This window comes from Hyperolius riggenbachi, chromosome 6 (assembly GCF_040937935.1).
Source record: "Hyperolius riggenbachi isolate aHypRig1 chromosome 6, aHypRig1.pri, whole genome shotgun sequence".
Taxonomy (NCBI): domain Eukaryota; kingdom Metazoa; phylum Chordata; class Amphibia; order Anura; family Hyperoliidae; genus Hyperolius; species Hyperolius riggenbachi.
The window spans coordinates 232,251,872-232,279,496 of NC_090651.1; the positions used below are offsets into that span (position 1 = coordinate 232,251,872).

At 43.6% G+C, this 27,625-nt stretch overlaps 1 protein-coding gene across 4 annotated transcripts in view; it reads left to right on the forward strand.

Annotated features, from left to right (window-relative positions):
- The window catches only part of KCNAB2 (potassium voltage-gated channel subfamily A regulatory beta subunit 2), a 420,882-nt gene that overhangs the window by 110,237 nt on the left and 283,020 nt on the right, over window positions 1-27,625 (forward strand). For all 4 annotated transcript variants that reach the window (XM_068240498.1, XM_068240500.1, XM_068240499.1 and 1 more), the window contains exon 2: window positions 1,166-1,291. In XM_068240498.1, the coding sequence (XP_068096599.1) occupies window positions 1,215-1,291 (77 nt within the window). In that variant the 5' untranslated portion in view covers window positions 1,166-1,214. The remainder of the gene's footprint in view (window positions 1-1,165; window positions 1,292-27,625) is intronic.

Below are 27,625 nucleotides of genomic sequence, written 5' to 3' on the forward strand. Positions count from 1 at the left end.
AATACTTAACCGTGCTGTGGATTTTGTACAAAAATAATCAGACTCCTGACTCCGACTCCTCAGTTTATGAAATCAACGACTCTGATTCCAACTCCGAATCCGGGTACCCAAAATTGCCCCAACTCCTTGACTCCGATTTCAACTCCGACTCCACAGCCCTGGTGAAAACCAGTCTTTAAGCACAGCAGAACCCACAAACTGCCTAAGAAGTTGGCCTTTACCACTCTAAGTACTGCTAGTGATTTGTGCTGGTTGGTTGAGACTGCTGGTTAGTTGAGTTCCGGATACTCTGTTAAATAAAATGTTTTAAAACAGATTGAAATAATTGACATAACTTGGCAGAGACCTTCATTGAAAGTGGAATTCCTAAAATTCTCCTTCTCAAACATTCTTTCTCACCAGCAAAGTCCCTAGCTCTTATTTATTGTAGACATCAAAGCGTTTGGTGGGTTACTTGAAATGATGTTATATTTTTTATAGAAAATGATAAATATGCTCTCCACAGAGGCTTCTGCTATCTATTCTAGGTTACTGAAAATCAGGCAAGATCAGCCATAGGATTGGAAAGAGGTAAAGGACAACTGATATGGTGGCAGCCATATTTATTTCTTTTTAAGCAATACCATTTGCCTGGCTATTCTGCTGATCCTCTGTCTCTAATACTTTAAGCCCAATGCTGGGCATATATGGCTCATTTTTTTATTATCAATCGAGCCGCTGATGGCTCTATTGATAATATCAAAAATCTATTAACCCTTCGCACACTCACATGCAAATGTTCACACAATTGCATTCACAGATTCACTCATCCAGGCACAACTGTTATCCCTACAGCTAAATTAAAAGCCAGGGTTTTAGTTCACAGAAGAATGCATTCTTATGCTTAATCACCTATACTGCGCAGAAGTACCCAGGTAAACATAGGTGTCCTAACTCTGGCCCTGTAACATGCATAGTGCAGACATGCAAACACATTCATTGCATCAAACCTATCAATGGATTAGGAGCACACATCCTAACTTCCTCTCCTGGTCCTAATCCATTGATAGGTTTGATGCAATGAATGTGTTTGCATGTCTGCACTATTTTTTTTTTTTTTACAATGTTTTTATTTTTGTGCAGTCACTTGCCCTGTGTCTTACATATTCATGTTATTGCTCCGCAGTTTCTAGACGGCGACCAACGCACTGAGCTCAGCCATTGAAGCTGGCTCAATGTATCCAGAATCCACCACGGACTCTCCGGCTAGATTATCGTTGCGTCAGACTGGCTCGCCAGGAATGATTTACAGGTGAGTCTCCGTCATGTATTGCTGGCTAATTATCCTGACTCCATACTTTGTTTAGCTTAAAGTGAACCCCACTTTTGCTAAGAAAGGTACAATACTGTGTACATCAGCTCTATGTGTACAAGGATGTATCACTACAAAAGTGTTTTGGCAACATTATGTCCAGTTTTCAAAGTAAAAGAATTTGAAATTGTTATTGGATTTGACAGAGTTTTAGTGATTGGTATATGTAGTCATCAAGTAGCATGCCCCCATTCCGCCATGTGACAGGAATGATGTGTTGTCATGTGGGTAGGAAGTGGGTATGGACACTTATAATCATTTATTATTACTGATTTATAAAGCATCAACATATTATGTGGCACTGTACAAAGTAAGAAAAAATTGTGAGGTACAAAATAATACAGACATTGGTATACGTCTATATTCGAAATACAGAGTTGGTACAAAATACAGAATCCGTAAAAAATACAGAATTGGTAACTACAGTGGCAAAATTAATATGAATACATGTGCAACATATTCCAAGACACAAAAGAGTGAGAGAGCCCTGCCCTTGTGAGCTTTGGATCTAAAGGAATGGGGGGAACAAGGTGGGCTAGTATATAATATTTACACCTAGAGGTCAGAAGTGGAACTGGCCAAAGGTAGAAACGGATTCCTGAGGAGGCGTGAAGCATGTGCAAAATCTTGTATACATAAATGTGACAAAAGAAGGTCATTTGCAGATTTGAGATTGCTGTTGGGTTGTTATCTGGAAACTAGTGATGAGATGTACAAAGGAGAGAGATTGTGGAGAGCCTTGTAGGTTAGGGTTTAGTGTTTGAACTGGATCCTCTGCTTAATTGGCAGCCAATGAAGAGCTTGACAGAAGGTAGCAGCAGAGGACGAGCGAAAAGAAAGATGAATGAGTCGGGCAGCCGAGTTCAGTACAGATTGGAGCGGTGCCAGTCTGTTAGTTGGTTGTCCACAAAGTAATGTGTTACAATAGTTACAACAGTCGGTACTTATCCATTAGCCGAGCGCATCCGGCAGGTGGCCACAAAACTCCACCAGCGTTGCATCTTTTCCTACTATCCACGGCGGCCTGGAGGGGGAATAGTAATTAGCGCCACCTGCCGGATGCGCCCAGCTAACGGATAAGTACCCAATAGTCTTATATGCTCGAGCACCAATAACAAGAAGTCATTATTGTAGAGTGACAGCCAAGGTCTCTTATCATTAGTGACCACTATGGCAGGTTTCATATAGGGTCACTTTAAAGAGACATTGAAGCGAAAAAAAAAAAAATGATTTGTATGTGTAGTACAGCTAAGAAATAAAACATTAAGATCAGATACATCAGTCTAATTGTTTCCAGTACAGGAAGAGTTAAGAAACTCCAGTTGTTATCTCTATGCAAACAAGCAATTAACTCTCCGACTAAGTCTTATGCCGGGAATACACGATGCGTTTTTGCGTTTGTGTTTGCTGTCGTTTTCGCTTTCGATAGATTCTACTCTCGATTCACTGCTCGATTCCCCTCTTGATTCCTTATCTTTTCTTATCAATTACATTCACTTGAATGAGGAGAATCGAAACGAAAGTAGAATCAACTAGATCCGACAGGTTGGAATTTATCTATCGAACCCATCTATCTAAAGTAAAAACTTAACGTGTATTCCCAGCATAAATCCTGGAGAGGGCTGTTATCTGACTTTTATTATCTCAACTGTAAGTGAACTGTTTACTTTTTATCTGCTAGAGGAGAGGTCATTACTTCACAGACTGCTCTGAAAGACTCATTTTGAATGCAGAGTGTTGTGTAATCTGCACATAATATAGAATGATGCAATGTTAGAAAAAACACTATATACCTGAAAATAAAAGTATGAGAATATTTTCTTTGCTGCTAATCTTCTAGCAATTATTCGTACACAACCAATTCACTATATCATATTTTTTTTTTCGCTTCAGTGTCTCTTTAAGCAACAGAGACATAAAATAATCACTACAACCCAACTGTAGTCATTACAGCAAACATGAAAAACTGTGATTAACAATTAAAACCCAGTACCTCAGTAGGAAAGTTTACCTTTAGTAAATTATAAAATGTTTACCACAGCTTTTGTGGATTATTTAAGATTATACAATATACAGTATGTAGGTAGAAAAAACAGTCTTGTAAAAGTAATACCTGTTAACCACTTGAGGACCACCCCCAGCCGATGGGCAGCGGCAAAGTCCGGGCCTAAACGACCGCAATACGCCCATCGGCGGGGACGGCTGCGGGCGTGGTAATGCGGCGATCGCGTCATTCGTGACGCGATCAGCCGCCGGCGACTGGCTCCGCCCCGTTCACGCTGTAACCCGCCGGCCGTTCAGAAGCGCCGGCGGGTTACTAGCAACCGGATCGCCGCTGTAATAGTGTATAATAGGCTTTGTAATGTATACACAGCCTATTATACAGGCTGCCTCCTGCCCTGGTGGTCTCAGTGTCCGAGGGACCACCAGGGCAGGCTGCAGCCACCCTAGTCCGCACCCAAGCACACTGATTTCTCCCCCCCTGCCCCCTGATCGCCCACAGCACCCCTCAGACCCCCCCCTGCCCACCCCCCAGACCCCTGTTTGCACCCAATCACCCCCCTAATCACCCATCAATCACTCCCTGTCACTATCTGTCAATGCTATTTTTTTTATCCCCCCCCCCTGCCCCCTCCTGATCACCCCCCCCACCCCTCAGATTCTCCCCAGACCCCCCCCCCCCCCGTGTACTGTATGCATCTATCCCTCTGATCACCTGTCAATCACCCATCAATTACCCCCTGTCACTGCCACCCATCAATCAGCCCCTAACCTGCCCCTTGCGGGCAATCTGATCACCCACCCACACCAATAGATCGCCCGCAGATCCGACGTCAGATCACCTCCCAAGTGCAGTGTTTACATCTGTTCTCTACCCTAAACACCCACAAATTACCCATCAATCACCCCCTATCACCACCTGTCACTGTTACCCATCAGATTAGACCCTAATCTGCCCCTTGCGGGCACCCAATCACCTGCCCACATGCTCAGATTGCCCTCAGACCCCCCCCCCCCCCCGTATCAATTCGCCAGTGCATTAGTTACATCTGTTCTTCCCTGTAATAACCCACTGATCACCTGTCAATCACCCATCAATCACCCCCTGTCACTGCCGCCCATCAATCAGCCCCTAACCTGCCCCTTGCGGGCAATCTGATCACCCACCCACACCAATAGATTGCCCGCAGATCCGACATCAGATCACCTCCCAAGTGCAGTGTTTACATCTGTTCTCTACCCTAATCACCCACTAATTACCCATCAATCACCCATCAATCACCCCCTGTCCGGTTACCCATCAGATTAGACCCTAATCTGCCCCTTGCGGGCACCCAATCACCTGCCCACATGCTCAGATTGCCCTCAGACACCCCCTCCCCCCGTATCAATTCGCCAGTGCATTAGTTACATCTGTTCTTCCCTGTAATAACCCACTGATCACCTGTCAATCACCCATCAATCACCCCATGTCACTGCCACCCATCAATCACCCCCTGTCACTGCCACCCATCAATCAGCCCCTAACCTGCCCCTTGCGGGCAATCTGATCACCCACCCACACCAATAGATCGCCCGCAGATCCGACATCAGATCACCTCCCAAGTGCAGTGTTTACATCTGTTCTCTACCCTAAACACCCACTAATTACCCATCAATCACCACCTGTCACTGTTACCCATCAGATTAGACCCTAATCTGCCCCTTGCGGGCACCCAGTCACCCGCCTACACGCTCAGATTGCCCTCAGACCCCCCCCCCCCCCTTATCAATTCGCCAGTGCATTAGTTACATCTGTTCTTCCCTGTAATAACCCACTGATCACCTGTCAATCACCTATCAATCACCCATCAATCACCCCCTGTCACTGCCACCCATCAATCACCCCCTGTCACTGCCACCCATCAATCAGCCCCTAACCTGCCCCTTGCGGGCAATCTGATCACCCACCAACACCAATAGATTGCCCGCAGATCCGACATCAGATCACCTCCCAAGTGCAGTGTTTACATCTGTTCTCTCCTCTAAACACCCACTAATTACCCATCAATCACCCATCAATCACCCCCTATCACCACCTGTCACTGTTACCCATCAGATTAGACCCTAATCTGCCCCTAGGGCACTCTATCACCCGCCCACACCCTCAGAACGCCCTCAGACCCCAGCCCTGATCACCTCGCCAGTGCATTGCTTGCATCTATTTCCCCCCTCTAATCACACCTTGAGACACCCATCAATCACCTCCTGTCACCACCTGTCACCCCCTAGCACACATACCCATCAGATCAGGCCCTAATTTGCCCCGTGTGGGGTTCCTGATCACTCGGCCAAACCCTCAGATCCCCCTCAGACCCCCTTCCGATCACCTCCCCAGTGCATTGATTGCATCTATTTTCCCCTCTAACCACCCCCGAGACACCCATCAATCACCTCCTGTCACCCCCCCTAGCACTCCTATCCATCAGATCAGGCCCAATACAACCTGTCATCTAAGAGGCTGCCCTGCTTATGACCGGTTCCACAAAATTTGCCCCCTCATAGACCACCTGTCATCAAAATTTGCAGATGTTTATACCCCTGAACAGTCATTTTGAGAAATGAGGTTTCCAGACTACTCACGGTTTTGGGCCTGTAAAATGCCAGGGCAGTATAGGAACCCCACAAGTGACCCCATTTTAGAAAAAAGACACCCCAAGGTATTCTGTTAGGTGTATGACGAGTTCATAGAAGATTTTATTTTTTGTCAAAAAAAAAAAATTGAATTTTTATTGTTTTTTTCACAAAGTGTCATTTTTCACTAACTTGTGACAAAAAATAAAATCTTCTATGAACTCACCATACACCTAACAGAATACCTTGGGGTGTCTTCTTTCTAAAATGGGGTCACTTGTGGGGTTCCTATACTGCCCTGGCATTTTAGGGGCCCTAAACCGTGAGGAGTAGTCTAGAAAACAAATGCCTCAAATGACCTGTGAATAGGACGTTGGGCCCCTTAGCGCACCTAGGCTGCAAAAAAGTGCCACACATGTGGTATCGCCGTACTCAGGAGAAGTAGTATAATGTGTTTTGTGGTGTATTTTTACACATACCCATGCTGGGTGGGAGAAATCTCTCTGTAAATGGACAATTGTGTGTAAAAAAAAATCAAAAATGTGTCATTTACAGAGATATTTCTCCCACCCAGCATGGTTATATGTAAAAATGCACCACAAATCACGTTAAACTACTTCTCCTGAGTAGGGCGATACCACGTGTGACACTTTTTTGCAGCCTAACTGTGCTAAGGGGCCCAAAGTCTAATGAGTACCTTTAGGATTTCACAGGTCATTTTGAGACATTTGGGTTCAAGACTACTCCTCACAGTTTAGGGCCCCTAAAATGCCAGGGCAGTATAGGAACCCCACAAGTGACCCCATTTTAGAAAGAAGACACCCCAAGGTATTCTGTTAGGTGTATGATGAGTTCATAGAAGATTTTATTTTTTGTCACAAGTTAGCGGAAATTGATATGTATTGGGTTTTTTTCACAAAGTGTCATTTTCCGCTAACTTGTGACAAAAAAAAAAATCTTCTACGAACTCACCATACTCCTAACAGAATACCTTGGGGTGTCTTCTTTCTAAAATGGGGTCACTTGTGGGGTTCCTATACTGCCCTGGCATTTTAGGGGCCCTAAACCGTGATGAATAGTCTAGAATCCAAATGCCTCAAAATGACCTGTGAATAGGAGGTTAGGCCCCTTAGCGCTCCTAGGTTGCAAAAAAGTGTCACACATGTGGTATCGCCCACCCAGCATGGGTATGTGTAAAAATACACCCCAAAACCCATTATACTACTTCTCCTGAGTACGGCAATACCACATGTGTGGCACTTTTTAGCAGCCTAACTGTGCTAAGGGGCCCAAAGTCCAATGAGCATCTTTAGGCTTTACAGGGTTGCTTACAATTTTGTACCAAAAATGCCAGGACAGTGAACACACCCCACAAATGACCCCATTTTGGAAAGTAGACACTTCAAGGTATTCAGAGAGGGCTATGGTGAGTCCGTGGCAGATTTCATTTTTTTTTTTTGTCGCAAGTTAGAGGAAATGGAACCTTTGTTTTTTGTTTTTTTTTTGTCACAAAGTGTCATTTTCCGCTAACTTGTGACAAAAAATAAAATCTTCTTCTATGAACTCACCATGCCTCTCAGTGAATACTTTGGGATGTCTTCTTTCCAAAATGGGGTCATTTGGGAGGCATTTATACTATCCTGGAATTTTAGCACCTCATGAAACATGACAGGTGGGCAGAAAAGACGGAAATGCTTCAAAATGGGAAAATTCACTTTTGGCACCATAGTTTGTAAACGCTATAACATTTACCCAATCCAATAAATATACACTGAATGTTTTTTTTTTTTTATCAAAGACATGTAGCAGAATAACTTTTGCGCTCAAATGTATAGGAAATTTTACTTTATTTGAAAAAATGTCAGCACAGAAAGTTAGGGCCCTTTTCCACTAGAGCGATTGTGATTGCTGAATCGCAAAATCGCAAGTCACTAGTGATTTTTAAATCGCTAGAGTTGTTACTTTATCATAGAAATCACGAGAAGTATTTTCCACTATAGTGATTCGATTTGGAAATCGCTAATCGCAAATCGCAATCGCTTGCTGGAGCGATTTTTACAATGATAATGCAATGCAAATGAAAATCACAAATTGCAATCGCATAACAGAATTAATGAAAAATCGCAATCGCTGGCGTTTGTGATTGCGATTGCTAGTGGAAAAGGGCTCTCAAAGTCATTTTTTTGACAAAATTCATGACTTTTTTGATGAATATAATAAAAACTAAAACTCGCAGCAGCAATCAAATAGCACCAAAAGAAAGCTGTATTAGTGACAAGAAAAGGAGGTAAAATTCATTTAGGTGGTAGGTTGTATGACCGAGCAATAAACCGTGAAAGCTGCAGTGGTCTGAATGGAGAAAAAGGCTCTGGTCCTTAAGGGGCAAAAAGACTGTGGTCCTTAAGTGGTTAATGGCTAACTGATAACGTTAAATGCCATTAAAAGGTATTACTTTTACAAGACTTTGTTTTTTTCTACCTACATCATTTGTTTGGCTAACACGGTACTAAAAACAGTTTTAATACTACTATTTAGATTATATAGAAACTCAGAAAGTGAAATGGTGTTATTTTAGATGCCAATAAGGCCCCGGTATTTATTATTACCATACTTGGGTCCGACACTCATTTTCTGAAAAAATTACAGACCAATCTCTTTAACCACTTGAGGACCACAGTCTTTCTACCCCTTAAGGACCAGGCACTTTTTTTCCATTCAGACCACTGCAGCTTTCACGGTTTATTGCTCGCTCATACAACCTACCACCTAAATGAATTTTGGCTCCTTTTCTTGTCACTAATAAAGCTTTCTTTTGGTGCTATTTGATTGCTCCTGCGATTTTTACTTTTTATTATATTCATCAAAAAAGACATGAATTTTGGCAAAAAAATGATTTTTTTTTTAACTTTCTGTGCTGACATTTTTCAAATAAAGTAAAATTTCTGTATACATGCAGCGCGAAAAATGTGGACAAACATGTTTTTGATAAAAAAAACCTCATTCAGTGTTTATTTATTGGTTTGGGTAAAAGTTATAGCGTTTACAAACTATGGTGCAAAAAGTGAATTTTCCCATTTTCAAGCATCTATGAGTTTTCTGAACCCCTGTCATGTTTCATGAGGGGCTAGAATTCCAGGATATTATAAATACCCCCCAAATGACCCCATTTTGGAAAGAAGACATCCCAAAGTATTCACTGAGAGGCATAGTGAGTTCATAGAAGATATTATTTTTTGTCATAAGTAAGCGGAAAATGACACTTTGTGACAAAAAAAAAGTTTCCATTTCTGCTAACTTGCGACAAAAAAAAAAATGAAATCTGCCACGGACTCACCATGCCCCTCTCTGAATACCTTGAAGTGTCTACTTTCCAAAATGAGGTCATTTGTGGGGTGTGTTCACTGTCCTGGCATTTTGGGGGGTGCTAAATTGTAAGCACCCCTGTAAAGCCTAAAGGTGCTCATTGGACTTTGGACCCCTTAGCGCAGTTAGGCTGCAAAAAAGTGCCACACATGTGGTATTGCCATACTCAGTAGAAGTACTATAATGTGTTTTGGGGTGTATTTTTACACATACCCATGCTGGGTGGGAGAAATATCTCTGTGAATGACAATGTTTTCATTTTTTTTACACACAATTGTCCATTTACAGAGTTATTTCTCCCACCCAGCATGGGTATGTGTAAAAATACACCACAAAACACATTATACTACTTCTCCTGAGTACGGCGATACCACATGTGTGGCACTTTTTTGCACCCTAACTGCGCTAAAGGGCCCAAAGTCCAATGAGTACCTTTAGGATTTCACAGGTCATTTTGAGACATTTGGTTTCAAGACTACTCCTCATGGTTTAGGGCCCCTAAAATGCCAGGGCAGTATAGGAACCCCACAAATGACCCCATTTTAGAAAGAAGACACCCCAAGGTATTCTGTTAGGAGTATGGTGAGTTCATAGAAGATTTTATTTTTTGTCACAAGTTAGCGGAACATGACACTTTGAGAAAAAAAACAATTAAAATCAATTTCCGCTAACTTGTGACAAAAAAATAAAAACTTCTATGAACTCACCATACTCCTAACGGAATACCTTTGAGAAGAAGTACAATGTGTTTTGGGGTGTATTTTTACACATACCCATGCTGGGTGGGAGAAATAACTCTGTAAATGGACAATTGTGTGTAAAAAAATCAAAAGATTGTCATTTACAGAAGTATTTCTCCCACCCAGCATGGGTATGTGTAAAAATACACCCCAAAACACATTATACTTCTTCTCCCGAGTACGGCAATACCACATGTGTGGCACTTTTTTGCACCCTAACTGCGCTAAAGGGCCCAAAGTCCAATGAGTACCATAGGATTTCACAGGTCATTTTTGTTTCAAGACTACTCCTCACGGTTTAGGGCCCCTAAAATGCCAGGGCAGTATAGGAACCCCACTAATAACCCCATTTTACAAAGAAGACACCCCAAGATATTCCGTTAGGAGTATGGTGAGTTCATAGAAGATTTTATTTTTTGCCACAAGTTAGCGGAAATTGATTTGAATTGTTTTTCTTCACAAAGTGTCATATTCCGCTAACTTGTGACAAAAAATAAAATCTTCTATGACCTCGCCATACACCTAATGGAATACCTTTGGGTGTCTCCTTTCTAGAATGGGGTCATTTGTGGGGTTCCTATACTGCCCTGGCATTTTAGGGGCCCTAAACCGTGAGGAGTAGTCTTGAAACCAAATGTCGCAAAATGACCTTTGAAATCCTAAAGGTACTCATTGGACTTTGGGCCCCTTAGCGCACTTAGGGTATAAAAAAGTGCCACACATGTGGTACCGCCGTATTTAGGAGAAGAAGTATAATGTGTTTTGGGGTGTATTTTTACACATACCCATGCTGGGTGGTAGAAATATCTCTGTACATGACAATTGTTAGATTTTTTTTACACACAATTGTCCATTTACAGAGAGATTTCTCCCACCCAGCATGGGTATGTGTAAAAATACACCCCAAAACACATTATACTACTTCTCCTGAGTACGGCGATACCACGTGTGACACTTTTTTTGCAGCCTAGGTGTGCTAAGGGGCCCAACGTCCTATTCACAGGTCATTTTCAGGCATTTGTTTTCTAGACTACTCCTCACGGTTTAGGGCCCCTAAAATGCCAGGGCAGTATAGGAACCCCACAAGTGACCCCATTTTAGAAAGAAGACACCCCAAGGTATTCCATTAGGTGTATGGCGAGGTCATAGAAGATTTTACTTTTAGTCACAAGTTAGTGAAAAATGACACTTTGTGAAAAAAAACCCAATAAAAATCAATTTCCGCTAACTTTTGAAAAAAAATAAAATCTTCTATGAACTCGTCATACACCTAACAGAATACCTTGGGGTGTCTTTTTTCTAAAATGGGGTCACTTGTGGGCAAAATAAAATGGAGAGACCGAGAGCCCGGTATGGTGTAGTATGTATTAGATGAGGTAGGGTATATGAAAAAGTAAGTATTATACTCACAAGCATGGGTTGCCGTCCAGGCAACCACTACATAGGCAGGTGGGGAGATTAGACCTGTCCCCACTCAGGATTAAGATGTCGCTCTCTGAAAGAAGGAAAAAAGGGGGCAACGCCCTTCCACCAAGGGTGAAACAATCGATGTAGCGAAGTACAGAGGCGCCAATAGGATAAAACACACTAAAAAGTTTAAAAATATTCGGGTGGTGGTGGTGGACCGACCAACCCAAAAACAGACACAATGCTGTCAGTATAGTCAAACAATTTATTCGTATACTCCAAGAACAACTGCGACGCGTTTCTCGGGCAAAATCCCGCTTCCTCAGGCATTAAACAACTGGAGTATCACACTATAATGCAAATGACAGATAACACCAAATCAGAACGCTGCATGTGTACACATGTACATGAACATTAGTGGGACAGGTATAGTATATTGCTTATAATCTATTATTAGTGTAGCTGATTTTTCGCATGTATTCATATATACCAAATAGTGTGTGGGGGTTAATATGTCGAGGGTAGAGTGGGTAGTGGTAGTGAGTAGAGTATGGAAGTTTAAATGGGGGCAAAAATTAGGGAGCAGACTATAGAATGCTTCATATAGTAGCAGGTGGGGGAGTGAACAGAAAAAGAGGCTGGGTATAAGGTGGAATAAACTGAGTGTGACCTGGGGACGGATGTGGGGTGAAAACATTAACCAGTCCTGTGTAGGAGAAATATTGTAACAAAGTTTCTTACCAGCTTGAAGTCCCGATCGGGTTTGGCACCTCTGTATTGATCTGCCCGCTCGGGACCCATTATGTAGCCGGAAATAGATTGATGGGATGGATTACAGGTGGGGAGTGGGCGTGGCAGCTGGCCGTGTTGCCTGGCTAATAATGTCTCACTTGTGGGGTTCCTATACCGCCCTGGCATTTTACGGGCCCAAAACCGTGAGGAGTCTGGAAACCAAATGTCTCAAAATGACTGTTCAGGGGTATAAGCATCTGCAAATTTTGATGACAGGTGGTCTATGAGGGGCCGAATTTTGTGGAACCGGTCATAAGCAGGGTGGCCTTTTAGATGACAGGTTGTATTGTGCCTGATCTGATGGATAGGAGTGCTAGGGGGGGTGACAGGAGGTGATTGATGGGTGTCTCAGGGGGTGATTAGAGGGGAAAATAGATGCACTCAATGCACTGGGGAGGTGATCGGAAGGGGGTCTGAGGGGGATCTGAGGGTTTGGCCGAGTGATCAGGAGCTCACACGGGGCAAATTAGGGCCTGATCTGATGGGTAGGTGTGCTAGGGGGTGACAGGTAGTGACAGGAGGTGATTGATGGGTGTCTCAAGGTGTGATTAGTGGGGGGAATAGATGCAAGTAATGCAATGGCGAGGTGATCAGGGCTGGGGTCTGAGGGTGTGGGCGGGTGATTGGGTGCCCTAGGGGCAGATGGGGGTCTAATCTGATGGGTAGCAGTGACAGGGGGTGATTGATGGGTAATTAGTGGGTGTTTAGAGGAGAGAACAGATGCAATGCACTTGGGAGGTGATCTGACTGCGGGTCTGCAGGCGATCGGATGGTGTGGGTGGGTGATCAGATTGCCCGCAAGGGGCAGGTTAGGGACTGATTGATGGGTGGCAGTGACAGGGGGTGATTGATGGGTGGCAATGACAGGGGCTGATTGATGGGTGGCAGTGACAGGGGGTGATTGATGGGTGATAGGTGATTGGCAGGTGATTGACAGGTGATCAGTGGGTTATTACAGGGAAGAACAGATGTAATTAATGCACTGGTGAATTGATAAGGGGGGGTCAGAGGGCAATCTGAGCGTGTTGGCGGGTGATTGGGTGCCCGCAAGGGGCAGATTAGGGTCTGATCTGATAGGTAAAAGTGACAGGTGGTGATAGGGGGTGATTGATGGGTAATTTGTGGGTGTTTAGAGGAGAGAATAGATGTAAACAATGGATTTGGGAGGTGATCTGATGTCGGATCTGCGGGCGATCTATTGGTGTGGGTGGGTGATCAGATTGCCCGCAAGGGGCAGGTTAGGGGCTGATTGTTGGGTGGCAGTGACAGGGGGTGATTGACGGGTGATTGACAGGTGATTGACAGGTTATCAGGGGGGATAGATGCATACAGTACACAGGGGGGGGGGGGGGGGTCTGGGGGGGTCCTGGGGAGAATCTGAGGGGTGGGGGGGTGATCAGGAGGGGGCAGGGGGGGGCGGATAAAAAAAAATAGCGTTGACAGATAGTGACAGGGAGTGATTGATGGGTTATTAGGGGGGTGATTGGGTGCAAACAGGGGTCTGGGGGGTGGGCAGGGGGGGGGTCTGAGGGGTGCTGTGGGCGATCAGTGGGCGGGGGGGGGCAGATCAGTGTGTTTGGGTGCAGAATAGGGTGGCTGCAGCCTGCCCTGGTGGTCCCTCGGACACTGGGACCACCAGGGCAGGAGGCAGCCTGTATAATACACTTTGTATACATTACAAAGTGTATTATACACTTTGTAGCGGCGATCGCGGGGTTAACATCCCGCCGGCGCTTCCGTATGGCCGGCGGGATGTTACGGCGGGTGGGCGGAGCCAGTTGCCGGGGGAAGCGCGCGTCATCAATGACGCGATCGCTCCCCCGGCATCCACTTTGCCGCCGCCCATGGGCTGTGGGCGGTCGGCAAGTGGTTAAAGGACAACTGTAACCTTTTAAGCCAAAAAAAAGTTAGAGACTCACCTAAGAGGAGGGAAGGCTCTGGATCTCTTAGAACCTCCCCGCTCCTCTCTACAACCCCTCGTTCCACAGCCTGGCCCACATTCAAATATCCCGCTACCTGCGTCTTCAGGCGAATGGCTCCGTACTGCGCACATGCAAGTACTTTACCTAATGCAGCTTAATACTGCAGTCAAAACTTGTAGTGAATTAAATACGTTAAATTACATCCTCAGTTGTTTAGTCAACTCCGACTCTTCGTGACCATACGCACTTCTCCACACCAGATGTGTCTGTCAATCACTGCTTCTTTTAGCAACAGTTAAAAGAAGCAGTGATAAATTACATAGTATGTACCGTACTATAATACACTTAGACTGCACGAGATTCATTTTTTTTGGGGGGAGGCAGATATTAGCATTATTAAATATTATAAGAAACGCAACATTGAATCTGTAAATAGAAAATACATTTGATGCAGTAAGTTAGCAATATCCATATTTTTGTATTTTTTAAACTGTGATATGTATAGGAATTTATTAACAATTAATAAACTGTTCTATACTTAAAATGCCCCTGAATCTGAAATGTACTGCTTGTGAGGTTCCTGTTACACACAGTTTACTGGCTAATACAATTAAATCAATTTGGAAAGAACTGGGGTAAAACACTGGATTGCAAAAGTAGAAAATGGATTTATTAAAGCTTAGAATAAAAAAAACTTCAATCCGGTGATCTATGGCGTACCTAGGGTATTTGACACCCACTGTTTATTCTGTTCAAAATCCCTGCCCCCCCCCCCTAATCAAATTACATTTTTCAAGGGAGTGCCGCAATAAGTGCGTTGTAGCGAAATTGTGAGGAAAAGTGAGTGTGGCACGCCACGTTGAAAAATGGGAAATGACAGGCTGTGGGCAGAGCTATCTGTAAGTGTAACTCAACGGCAGTGGGCCCAAGTTTCCTCCCCAAACACGGGCAAAGTGACCCTAAGACAATGTCTATGGTAGGGTAGGTGACTAGTAGGGATTAGATTGTGAACTCCTTTTGGGGCAGTACATGTACTCTGTAAAGTGCTGCAGAAGATATCAGCACTATATAATACACGTAATAATAATATGGTAGGACAGTACCCTATGACTATGGTAGTATTGGATTGTGAGCTTCTCTGAGGACAGTCAGTAGCATGGCTAAGGGAGAGGTCAGTGGGTGCAGGGGGGGGGGGGTTGGAGAGGTCAGTGGGTGCTGGAGGAGGGTGGAAGAGTTCAGTGGGTGCTGGCTGAGCGGTGGGAGAGGTGAGTGGGTGCTGACGGGGGGGTGGGAGAGGTCAGTTGACTTTGGTGGTGGGTGGGAGAGGTCAGCGAGTGCTGGCGGAGGGTGGGAGAGGTCAGTGGGTGTCGGTGGAGTATGGGAGAGTAATATATACGTCATGGCCAGAACCCGAAGTCTGGCCACTTCGGGTTCTGGTCGGTCAAAATGCGAAGTGGCCTCCTGATGCGACCAATATAGAAAACGATCCTCATTTTTGGACTTTAGCCGGCCAGATTGCGTTGTGACTAAATGTGGCCGGCCAAGTCCCGAAGCTCACCTCTGTGAAAGTGTCCCGCCGTCCCCTCTCCCCACGCTGTCTGCACTGTCAGTGTCCGGTCCACGCTGTCTGCGTGCAAGGACCCCTGGGCTGCCTAAATGCTGCCTGCTGCTTTCTCCTCCCAGGCCTCCAGGTGACAGAACAGAGGGGGAAGAATGTGCCCAAGGTGTCCCCTTGTCCCCACTCAGCAGTCCCGCTGTCCCCAAGTGTCTGCCGGCTGCTTTCTCCTCCAATGACCCAAGGTTTCAGGTGACACAGGGGGAGGACACAGATAATGGAGGGGGGAGGAATTTGATAGGAAGATGGGTCGACTAATGTAATATATGGATCCCATTCATTCTAGAGAGTCTTTTGATCTGTCAATCAATTTCTTTATTATTAATAATAATAATAATAACCTCACCTAGATGGGACAAAAACTAGCAGTGCCTGATAACTGTGTCACAGATTGTTGAACCAGAAATCGGCCAAAGTGGGAATTAGCCGGCCGTTTCTAGAACTGACCGATTTGACGTCGGCCAAAATCCAAAATGCTGGGAATTTCTGACTTTGGCCATTTTACAAACTGGCCGACCAACATCAGAAATTCCCAGTATTTTGGATTTTGGACGACGTCAAATTGGCCAGCTCTAGAAACGGCCCTCGAATTCCCACTTTGGCCGATTTCTGGTTTTGGCCGTAACATATACATATTTAAACAGAATAGCGCAAGTCTAATTAAACTGCATTAAGCATGAACTTGTGGCCAGCTTATAAAGGCCTGTCAGAAATGACCTCTGATTTTAAACTGCAACAGTACACGGATTGTCAGATCTCATCATCTGGACACGACAGGGCACACAGTGAGTCACAGACTGTGCAGACTTACTGCTGTGCACCTCTCTGTTGTCTCAGCTGCTGCTCCTGTACAGCAAGGCATTTCACCAGACAGCACACTCTTTCCTTTCTTACATTATTCCGATGTCCAGATGGAGGAAGAAGCGTCCTCTGTCCTGTGAGGGTTGGGTACAGTTGATGCACACACTACACATACTGTGCTAGGCAGTGTGCTGTGCAGTCACGGAGGAAGGGGGCATATACTACAGGAAGAACAGAGGAGGTAGTTGTATTTGCTGTTAGCAGTGACGCCCCTATGAATCAAGGCTGCAACTGTGTCCCCCTTAAAGACCAGAGACCGCTGGTACAAGAAGTGAAGGAATACCAACCAATCACCACACATACCCGTTCACGCCGCATGTCGTGAACTTCAGCCACCCTATGATGGCAGAGTTCCTGTAAGCTGGTCAGGAGCCGCTTTCATTGGTTCCTGACTGTGTTTATCAATCTAAGCCAATGAGAGTTGCCTATGTTGATAGAGGGCTCTGCCTTTATAGAGACGGCAGAGCGAGTGAGCTGCGGCGGGGAGACAGCAGCAAGAATGCATAGTCACGGTGAGTTGAAATCTACACCCTGCCAACCAAATCGGCATCAAAACAGGGTGTAGATTTCAGTTAGTGTCGTTCTTAAATGGTCAAACATTATGTTGTTGTTTTTTTAGCTACAATGAGGGGTTAATGAGGGTTTATTAAATGTGTAGTCGATTATTTTTTTTAAACTTTAACTTTTTTTACATTTTGTGACGTTCCGTCTTTATGAATCAACATGTCTTGTCATTGGGGGCATGTTGATTCATTCACAGGGGATCAATTGCCTCGGGGAACACCCGTTCCCCTTCTGCAATTGATCCCTGTAATAGTGGTGGAAACGAGCGTGCACCTGATGGCTACAAGCGCGCACCCACTGCGACACCACTGGTCAAATGTATTCGTCCAGAATGCCACTAAGGCGCTCCTGCTGGACGAATATCTTTGCCACTTGGGTTTAACCACTTTGTCCTCCTGGACGTAGAGCTGCGTCCAGGAGGCCATTTGCGCTCCCGTGGCCGATCGCGCTCCCAGCCGCGGATCGTTAGCCCAGGAATCAATGAATCAGGCTTTGGTGCCTGATCACTGATTCATCTCCCCCGCAGAAAAAGCAACAGCTTCTCTCCGAAGCCTTGCTTTTTTTGCCTCCTTCATCCCCCTACTTCCCTCTAAGCGTACATGTTATGCTTACAGTGACGTCATGTAAACAAACCTAAGGTTGCCATCTTGTGGCCAAAAAGTAAAACTACATCTACATTAAAAAAAAAAATAAACACATTTACATTACAAAAAAAAATACTATTTACATCCCACTCTCCCAAAAATACCCAAATAAAATGTTTAATAATAAAAAAAAAAATTACAATAAAAAAAAAAACAAATATTTACCTAAGGGTCTAAACTTTTTAACCACTTGCCGACCGCGCACTCATAACGCGCGTCGGCAAAGTGGTAGCTGCAGGACCAGCGACGCCGGCTGCAGGCTAATTAATCAGGAAACAGCCGCTCGCGCGAGCGGCTGCTTCCTGTTAATTCACGGCGGAGGGGCTCCGTGAATAGCCCTAGTGGGGAAAAAGGGTCGCTCTGCCTGTTGTTTGATCTGTGCTGGGGGCTGTAGAGCCCACCCAGCACAGATCTTCTAAATCAGCGCTGGTCCTTAGGGGGGGTGGGGGGTAAAGGCTGAGTCCTGAAGTGGTTAAATATCTATGTAAAGATGAAATCTTTCTATTTTTTTTTATTATTATAAGCTTGTAAATAGTGATGGATGCAAAACGGAAAAAATGCACTTTTATTTCCAAATAAAATATTGTCGCCATACATTGTGATAGGGACATAATTTAAACGGTGTAATAACTGGGACAAATGGGCAACTACAATACGTGGGTTTTAATTATGGAGCCATGTATTATTTTAAAACTATAATGGGCGAAAAACTGAGAAATAATGAATTTTTTTCGTTTTTTTTTTCTTATTCTTACTGTTAAAATGCATTTACAGTAAGGTAGCTCTTAGCAAAATGTACCACCCAAAGAAAGCCTAATTGGTGGCGGAAAAAACGATATAGATCAGTTCATTGTGGTAAGTAGTGATAAAGTTCTAGGCTAATGAATGGGAGGTGAACATTGCTCGGATGCATAAAGTGAAAATGACTGAGAGCTGAAGTGGTTAAGTGGTTAAATCTCCTATTCAGGCTCATTATTGATCTGTACCAATGATAATTCTTGTGAGGATTGTTCTTTCTGGCCAGATTAGCATACCAATGTGAACCCTGGCAGAAAATTCATGTATGCATTATGCTGGGGCCCTTTTGTCTCTTCACACCATCACTATACTAACCTGTGTGGTAAGCTTGGCAAAAGCATCTCACTGAGTTTGCTGTATGGGGCTTTGATTGGTCTGTTAACCATTCAGAATTCTCAGCAGAAAGGATTGTGAATAGACCCTGGCAGGAAATCCATATATGGTTCTGCCTGGGTTCCTGTATAGCAGTGCAGAAAGAAGGGAGCCCCAGTATAAGGCCCATTTTACAGTAAGCCACTTTCTTTGCATGGTGTTACCTTTTTTGCACACAGGGTAACACAACAGCAAAGAAAATCTATGGGGCCTAGTATAGTTACCCTGTCGTGTCGCGTTGTGATGGAAGTTCCTGACCCACAGCAAAGTCAACAGCACAGCGCCTGGAATGCATAGAAGTCAATGGGTGATGCAGAAATGTTATGTTTGTTGTTGGGGGCATGCACGGAACAACGCAAATATGACAGGGAAGCTAGAAATCCCAGTGACGTACTTCCTGTCCAGGAGGGGGTACGACACTGGCCGCGGGGTGGCGACTGGAGGAAGGGGCAATGCTATCTATATGACCCTGTCAGCGCACTCTGCTGCAGGGTCATGCGAATCTAGTTTTTGACAATGTGATGGGGGCACCGCACTGCAATGCTTGCCTTGGGTGTAAAACCGGCCTAAAGCATCTCTGAATGTAAAGATGGCTTCCAGATCCCATCACACTGTGCCAGTGAACCCACTACAGGCATTCTTGTACAGCTCTGTGCCAGATAACATGATGTATTACTGAGATAAAAGAAGGTGCTGAGTGCTTCCTCCTGTAGGTGATCAAAATAGCAACCATACAAGTTCAGTACAACCAACTGCATTTCCCCCATGCAAGGTGTAGTGCAAAGAGGGAGAAGAGAGAGAGAAAAAACTGAAGGAAATGGGAGAGGGAGGCTGAGATTGTGTAAGAGAGAGGCAGTGTGTGGAAAAGAGAGTGTAGAGGTGGCAACAAATTACAATTTTTCTGTTCAATGTTATCCCAATCAATTAAAACAATAGATTGTATTTAAAAATTCATTTTTTTCTGTTTTCGATCGAGAAATCAAATTTCCCCTTGTTGTCGATTAGTTGGGGGATTGGACAAATTTCAGACCAACTTTACCAAGAATTGTATGGTGTGTGATGGATTTTCAAATTGTATTGAACCGGAATAAATTGTATATAACTATTCAGTACAGTAGAAACAACAAAAAAGGATGGAAAGTTATTGGGTGAAATGTTTTTATACAGGGGAGTTTTTTCTAACCAGCCAACTTTTTCAACGTTTATAATCTTTTTTTTCCTGAACGTGTGTGTTAAATAGGTCAATTTTTCAAAAACTCCCCATCAGCTGAAAAATTGGATTGCTTGAATTGAATCAAAATGTAAAAATTGTAATGTGTGTGGTTACCTTATGAGTTTGCGTGAGAAAAAATATGTGAAAGAGAATTTGTGTGAGAGAGTGCAAGAAGAGCAAGCTAAAGGGGCAATATGTATCAGCCCCTTCTTATAAGTATTTTTTATTTTTATAGTGCCAGCATCCTCTGTAGCGCTGTAGATACAGACTCCAGATACTGCACCTATAAAACGGTGTTTTGACAGCAAATGCTAGCGAGTGGTGTATGTCTTACAAAAGGAATATTTCTGTAATCTGCACAATACACTACAGGTCCACAGAGCTGCAGCAAGATCACCAGCATATTATTTGTACATACCATAGCATACATAGATAGCCCATGTAAAATACCCTCTGCCCCCAAAGGGCCCTAGACAGCTGTCTGCATTGCAATGTGACAAATCCAGCTTTGTCCACCCCCACCTTCATACGCTCGAGGTTGGGATTAACTCTTTGTACTTGACATGGATGAGTAGGCCAAGAAAATTGGGTAGGGGGGGTTTAAAATTAAATGCTAACACATAACAATAAGAGATAAAGCAAAATGAAAGCAAAACAAGAAAACAAAAACGTTGCAAAAAAGGACTGAGCTGAGTGATATTTCTTATCACCTGGGCAGGTCAGGAAGACTTTTTTTTTTTTTTTTTGCAATACTGATGGTCAAGAACACCTCTCACATCTAAAATCACTAATTGACAAATAAACCTAGAAATGATCAAATGTCATTCAATCAAGGTTCTTCCTGTGTGGTCAGGTGAGGTGGTTTCATTCTGGCCCTAGTTTCTTGATTTAACCTTGCAAATTAAAATTAGCAGACATTTGACCATGGCCAGCTCTTTCCACTAGGAACTGTGTCCAAATCTGAAATCGGTTCTGCTACGCAGCCGCAGTCTTAATCGCTAAGCCCTACCATAGTGATTCGGGGTGCATGCTGCAGAAATCTGCTGCGCGCCCCATCAGATTTGCACTGTAGTGCGATTTGGACAACAAGCCCACATCAGAGATTTATTTATTGTATTTATAAAGCGCCAACATATGACGCAGCGCTGAAATAGGCAGCTTTTCCCCGCCCCTCTCGCCTGCTGGGAAGCGCAGCAGTTTTGACCTTGTTTCGTGCTTAGTGAATTTAGGGTGTCACACTCCCCTGTCCACGATCCTGGCCAATCGGTCTCCTGCTGTTGTTTGGACGTGCCCCACGCACTATGGCAATGTGTGCTCGCGTGCGTCATGACGTAAATTGTTACTACGGAGCGCAACCCTTGAAACACATGGCTGGTTTTCCGCGCATACGTTTGCACGCATGCGCAGTGCGATTAGCATGCCAGATCCAGTCCTGCCCAGGATATAGAAGAGAGGCTCTGACCAGAGAACATCGCTGATTCCTCTGTCAGCTGGTGATTGTATTATGCCCGTGTTGGTCCTCTCACAGCCCGTGTTTGATTCTCCGTTCCTGAACTGGCTTGCTCTCGACTAATCTGACCTGAATTCCTGGTATCCTGACCCTTGCTTGTTCCTGACTATTCTCTGTTTGCTGCCTGCCTCAATTTCCTGCTTGTACCTCATTCCTCAAGCATTGCCACCTGCTTTGAACTCCTGCTTGTACCTCATTCCTGAACCATGGCCGCCTGCCCTGATCTCAGCTTGTTCCCGACTCTCCAGTTGTCAGATCCTTCCAGTCACCCACCGGAGTTCCTTTCCTCCACAACGTGGTGTTACCTGTTCTCTAACTCACTGTTAGGGTCTTTCCTTGAACATAACCTGGTAGGCACTAGGCAGCAAAATCCGTCCCTTGCGGGGGTCCCTTGCGGAGTGCTCTGGGAAGACCCGTGGTCAATTAGACTCTATACTCTTAGAGAACCCTCACCCCCATGTGAAGGTCAACAGAGTACTCGCCAATTGTAACATAGGGCTTAAATTGTAGTGTTTGCTGAAACTGATTCTGCCCCCAGATATTGCCCTTAACCATGTTTCTTCACATTTAGTTAGTTTCAGATGTATCCCCTTTGAATCAGAATTCTTACAGGCACAAGTAGTGCCTGTACTACTTTGAATGTATACATTCGGTAGTCCTTCATATTACATAGAAGTGGTAAGATTGTACAATCAAAATGTTATCATTAGTGGCCACCTAAAGGCTAGAAACAAAGTGTTCAGAGGCTGTCTGTATGTCAGGTCAGTCACATGCTTATTAGGTTGAGTGGTCAATAAGTACTATATAAATAATAATATAGAACTGGCCTAGAGATTTTTCTCTAAAGTTATTAGTCTGGTAGCAACTAATGTACTGTTAAAATGCAGTATGGTAGCAACTGCCTGGATTTACATTGCATTTCAATGACTAAAACCAACACTAGCCTAGTCAAAGCTACTTCATGGAATTAATTCTGTGCGTTTAAATTAAAGAGTCTCAAGTACATTGGATAATTCATATCAATCTTTCCTGAGACAGTAGAATACTTGAGTCAGTTCAGCATATGGCATATTAGACTGCTCTACAACACTCAGTGTACAGGCTCAGAAGAGGATCAGGATTAACTACTTTACTTTTTTCATTCCTGATTCAGATTTTTCAAACCTCCTAGGCTCTGATTCAATTAAGTTTTCTACTTAGTTTTCATATAGGAGGAGTTCTGCCTCTCACACGAGACCAGAGTTTGAATCTCAGTTCTTCCTGTTCTGTAAGCCAGCACATTTTCAGTGAGGAGTCCTTGGGCTAGACTCCCTAACACTGCTAATGCTTATTGAGCACGCCCTAGTGACTGCAGCTCTCACGCTTTGAGTCCACCAGGAGAAAAGCACAATATAAATGTTCTGTGTCATGTCTTATCTCTTATTGACAAAATACCAATTATACCCCCAGCAAGCAAAAAAGTATTTAAGATAAGTTGCCCCATATTAACTTAAATCTTATATTCCTTTTCTTATATAATTTTTTTTTCACTTTCTGATGCTAGAAAGATTTTAACTACCTAGCGATCGTGCCACGGCGATGGGCGATGGTCATGCCTATGAGAGGTGGGGAACAGTACCGATCGCCATCCTATGGCGATTTAGGACTGAGGGGGGGGGGGGCATGGGGGAGGGAGGGAGAAGGATGAAAGAGGGAGGGAAAAGCCTCCCTTCTTTCAATTAAAAAAAAAGTTGCAGCAGCGATCAGAGACCTATTAAGGACAGTAAAAGGAGGAAACATTGATTTGTGCTGAGTTGTAGGGCTGTGCAGCACACTAACACAACTGCACAGCCCTATGTTATGAAAAATGGCTTGGTCACTAGGGGGTGTAAACCTCAGGTCCTGAAGTGGTTAAAAAACTGCTATTTTCACATCTTAATAAAAGGCCTTTTAAGCCACCAGCAAGCAAGAAAATACTCAGATTAATTTGATAGTACTTTTTTGTCTACTTTTTGGTACTTTTTCAATTTCAGAGTGCTGAAAATTTATTTCAAACACAAAATGAAAATACCTCCTAGGCCAGAGGTGACCAAAGTCAGTTCTGAGCACCAAGCGCGATCTTGTGAGATTTTATTTGCATGCAGCCTGCAGGCCATTGCTGTGGTGCTGCATGCATTAAAGAGAATCTGTATTGTTAAAATCGCACAAAAGTAAACATACCAGTGCGTTAGGGGACATCTCCTATTACCCTCTGTCACAATTTCGCTGCTCCCCGCCGCATTAAAAGTGGTTAAAAACAGTTTTAAAAAGTTTGTTTATAAACAAACAAAATGGCCACCAAAACAGGAAGTAGGTTGATGTACTGTATGTCCACACATAGAAAATACAACCATACACAAGCAGGCTGTATACAGCCTTCCTTTTGAATCTCAAGAGATCATTTGTGTGTTTCTTTCTCCCTGCAGTTCTCATGCACTGAAGTTTCAGGCTGCTCTTTTTTCTCCTGCAAACAGCTTTGCCCTTGTCTGTAATTCTTCAGTATGTGAAAGCCCAGCCAGCTCAGAGGACGATTTATCCAGCTTGTGAAAGATAAGAGAGAAGAGAGAAGCTGCTCTAATCTAAATAATACACAGGCAGTGTGCATAGAGGGGCCTGGAAGGTGGAATTCATAGCAGAACCACAACACTGAAGAACTTGGCAGCCTTCCAGACACAGGCTGACAAGTCTGACAAGGGAAAGATACATTGATTTATTACAGAGACTGTGATAGCAGAAAGTGCTGCAGTAAGCTAGAACACATTAGAATAGCTTTTGGAACTTGTAGGATGATAAAAAACAGGATGCAATTTTTGTTACGGAGTCTCTTTAATGTTTAGGGCCAAGTGTGTACTCAGTATACACTGGAAAATGTCAGGCATTTTTTGGTAGTCTTATAGTGATTACTATAGTACAATGAAAAATGGCCGCAGAATCTCAGATGCATAGGCATGGATTTGATGCGAAAAGGGTAACTACTTATGCCAGCAGCCACCACTATGTCAGCAGCAGTCACCCATTAGCAGATGCCTCTAAGTTAACAGCAGCTACTCATCGGCAGCCACCACTGCGCACTGAAGGGGACATGCTGATTGCACACGTGGTATATAGTTTATTTTGCATGGAAATGTTTTATTTGAGAAAACCTAGAGACAATCATAAAAATATAGTGTTTAATTATGCTAGTTTGGCCCTCTAGCTGTCTCAATACTGGTGATATGGCCCTTGGTGGAAAAAGTTTGGACTTTTTCTAGGAGAAAAAGTACATTGCAGAAGGGCCAGGGCCTCTGAATCTAATATTAACTCACATTATCTATCTACAGTAATTTTGAATTTTTAGGTCTTACATTTTCAATGATCTTGGTATATTAGAAATGTCTTTGCTTTTCACTACCGTGAGATAGCCCTTTTCTGAAATGGCATCTTTGTCGACCTGTAACTGCATGCACATTTATACACACTGGTTCATGGTATCTCCTATTCCTTTAATACAGTAGAATCTCTTTTTATCCAAGGGACCTGGAAAATTAATTTACTATATTAGACATTTACTACATCAGAATTGGGCATACATTGTATATTTATACAGTGGCATTGCTGGGACCTGAGGACTGAGTTTTCTATATCCAGAGGTTTACTATATCAGAGTTTACTTTATCGAGATTCCACTGTAATATGTCAATATTAGGTTTTCTACCATTTCTAAATCTAAATAAACTTTATAGAAAAAAATGAATTTCTCCTGGGATAATTAGTGAATTGAGTCAATATTCATTATGATTGTATTTTATTTGATGATAAAAATCAGTGAAACTATTTGAATCAGGGATGATGTGTAAAGAGAGATTGCCTCCATGTCCTTCCCTCAGTCTTCGACTGCACCCTTTGGGAGGAGTTAGATGGAGTTTGTGCAAAGCTGCAAGAAAGAGGAGAGGTCAGTGAAGCCAATGAAGATGGGGGCTCTGAAGAAGGGTGTTGCCACCTTTTTTCAGTTCAGGTGTGCTGTAAAGTGTTGTCATGAGTTGTACTCTTTGCAGCAAATTGCTTGTGTAGAAAGATGAGGATTTGAAAATGCTTGCACATCACACAGCCTAAGTTGCACTTCAAAGTAATCTGTACTCCAGAGTACTGTTTCCACGACTGCTAGGAAGTGAAATCTGAGCTTTTAGAGAATCACAGTTTTCTGCAGGTGGGAATTGAATAGTGATTCTTTATTTTAAATTACAAAATGTCTTGTATAACAATATTTCATTTTTTTGTGAAATAATTTTTCTTAAAAATGTTACACTAAACTAAGTAATGGAAAGATTTTACATTGACAAGTTTGGGTTCAAAAGCCATATTCTCACACCCTAGAGATCGTCAATGGGATGCTAATAATTCAGGTTTTGACATACATTTCATGCAAATTGTATGCAGCTCTGAACTGGCCCAATCACATGCACCTCCTGCCAGTTAGGATTAGCCCACTGTCAAGTTGTGTACAATATGCATTCAAGTGAACCTAAAGTGAGGAAACTCTCTTATCTATGTAGAGTGAAGTTTCTGGATAGTATAGAGCCTTCCTGATCCTCGGACCATTCCGTTGTTGCACTGCTGTTCCTGGTTGAAGTTATTCGATCTGCTATGTCAAATACCTCTTCAGCACCTCTCTGGCAGATTTCGGAAGCACCTGTGTTCCCGAGTGCTTATGAAGATGAGCACCTCTGTTCTCTCCATGTGTGATCTGGGGTCATGCATGTGCAGTATGGATGCAGCGTATTTGGGTGCACTCAGGGATGCGAGTACTTCTGAAGGTTGTCCTAGGAGTACCGAAGACACAGCCAGTCACAGATCTTAAATGGGGGATGGCGCTGGAACGAGAGGACAGAGCAAGGACCAGGAAGGCTCTATGGTGTCCAAAGCCTTCCCTCTACATTAGTATGTATCTAACCTGAAGGGAGTTCCCTCACTTCAGGCTTGCTTTAAATTTGCATGCAAGCCATTGCTACACTCTTCTTCAAAGTTTTTGATAGACCCTGTAGTAAACATCTGGGTGGTTTTCTGCTGGCTTGTGAAAGGAAAAGTACTACATTTCTGGTGAATTGTCTATTGCAATTTATAGTGAAGCTAGCTATGTCCTATTTGGCCTTCCAATAGAACAAATAGTGAGGAACATAAGTATTTCAACACCCTGTGATTTTACAAGTTCTCCCACTTATAATCACAGAGAGGTCTGAAATTCTCTGTGATAGCATTACAAAAATTCAGGAAATCACATTGTTTGACTTTCAAAGAATTTATTTGTATTGCACTGCTGCACAGAAGTATTTGAACACCTGAGAAAATCAGTGTTACAGAAGCTTTGTTTGCAGTTACAGAGGTCAAACATTTCTTGTAGTTCTTGTCCAGGTTTGCACACACTGCAACAGGGATTTTGGCCCACTCCTGCACACAGATCTCCTCTAGATCTGTCAGGTTTCAGGGCTGTTACTGAGCAGCAGAGAGTTTCAGCTCCTTCCAAAGATTTTCTATTAGAGTTAGGTCTGGAGACTGACTAGGCCACTCCAGAACCTTGATATGCTTCGTACAGAGCCACTCCTTGGTTATCCTGGCTGTGTGCTTCAGGTCATTGTCATGTTGGAAGACCCAGCCACGACCCATCTTCAATGCTCTGGCTGAGGGAAGGAGGTTGTTGCTCAAAATATCACAATACATGGCCCCATTCATCCTGTCCTTAATACAGTGCAGTCGGCCTGCCCCCTTCACAAGAAAAGCAACCCCAAAACATGATGTTACCACCCCCATGCTTCACAGTAGGGATGGTGTTCTAGGGATGCAACTCATCTTTTTTGTTTTTCCCTC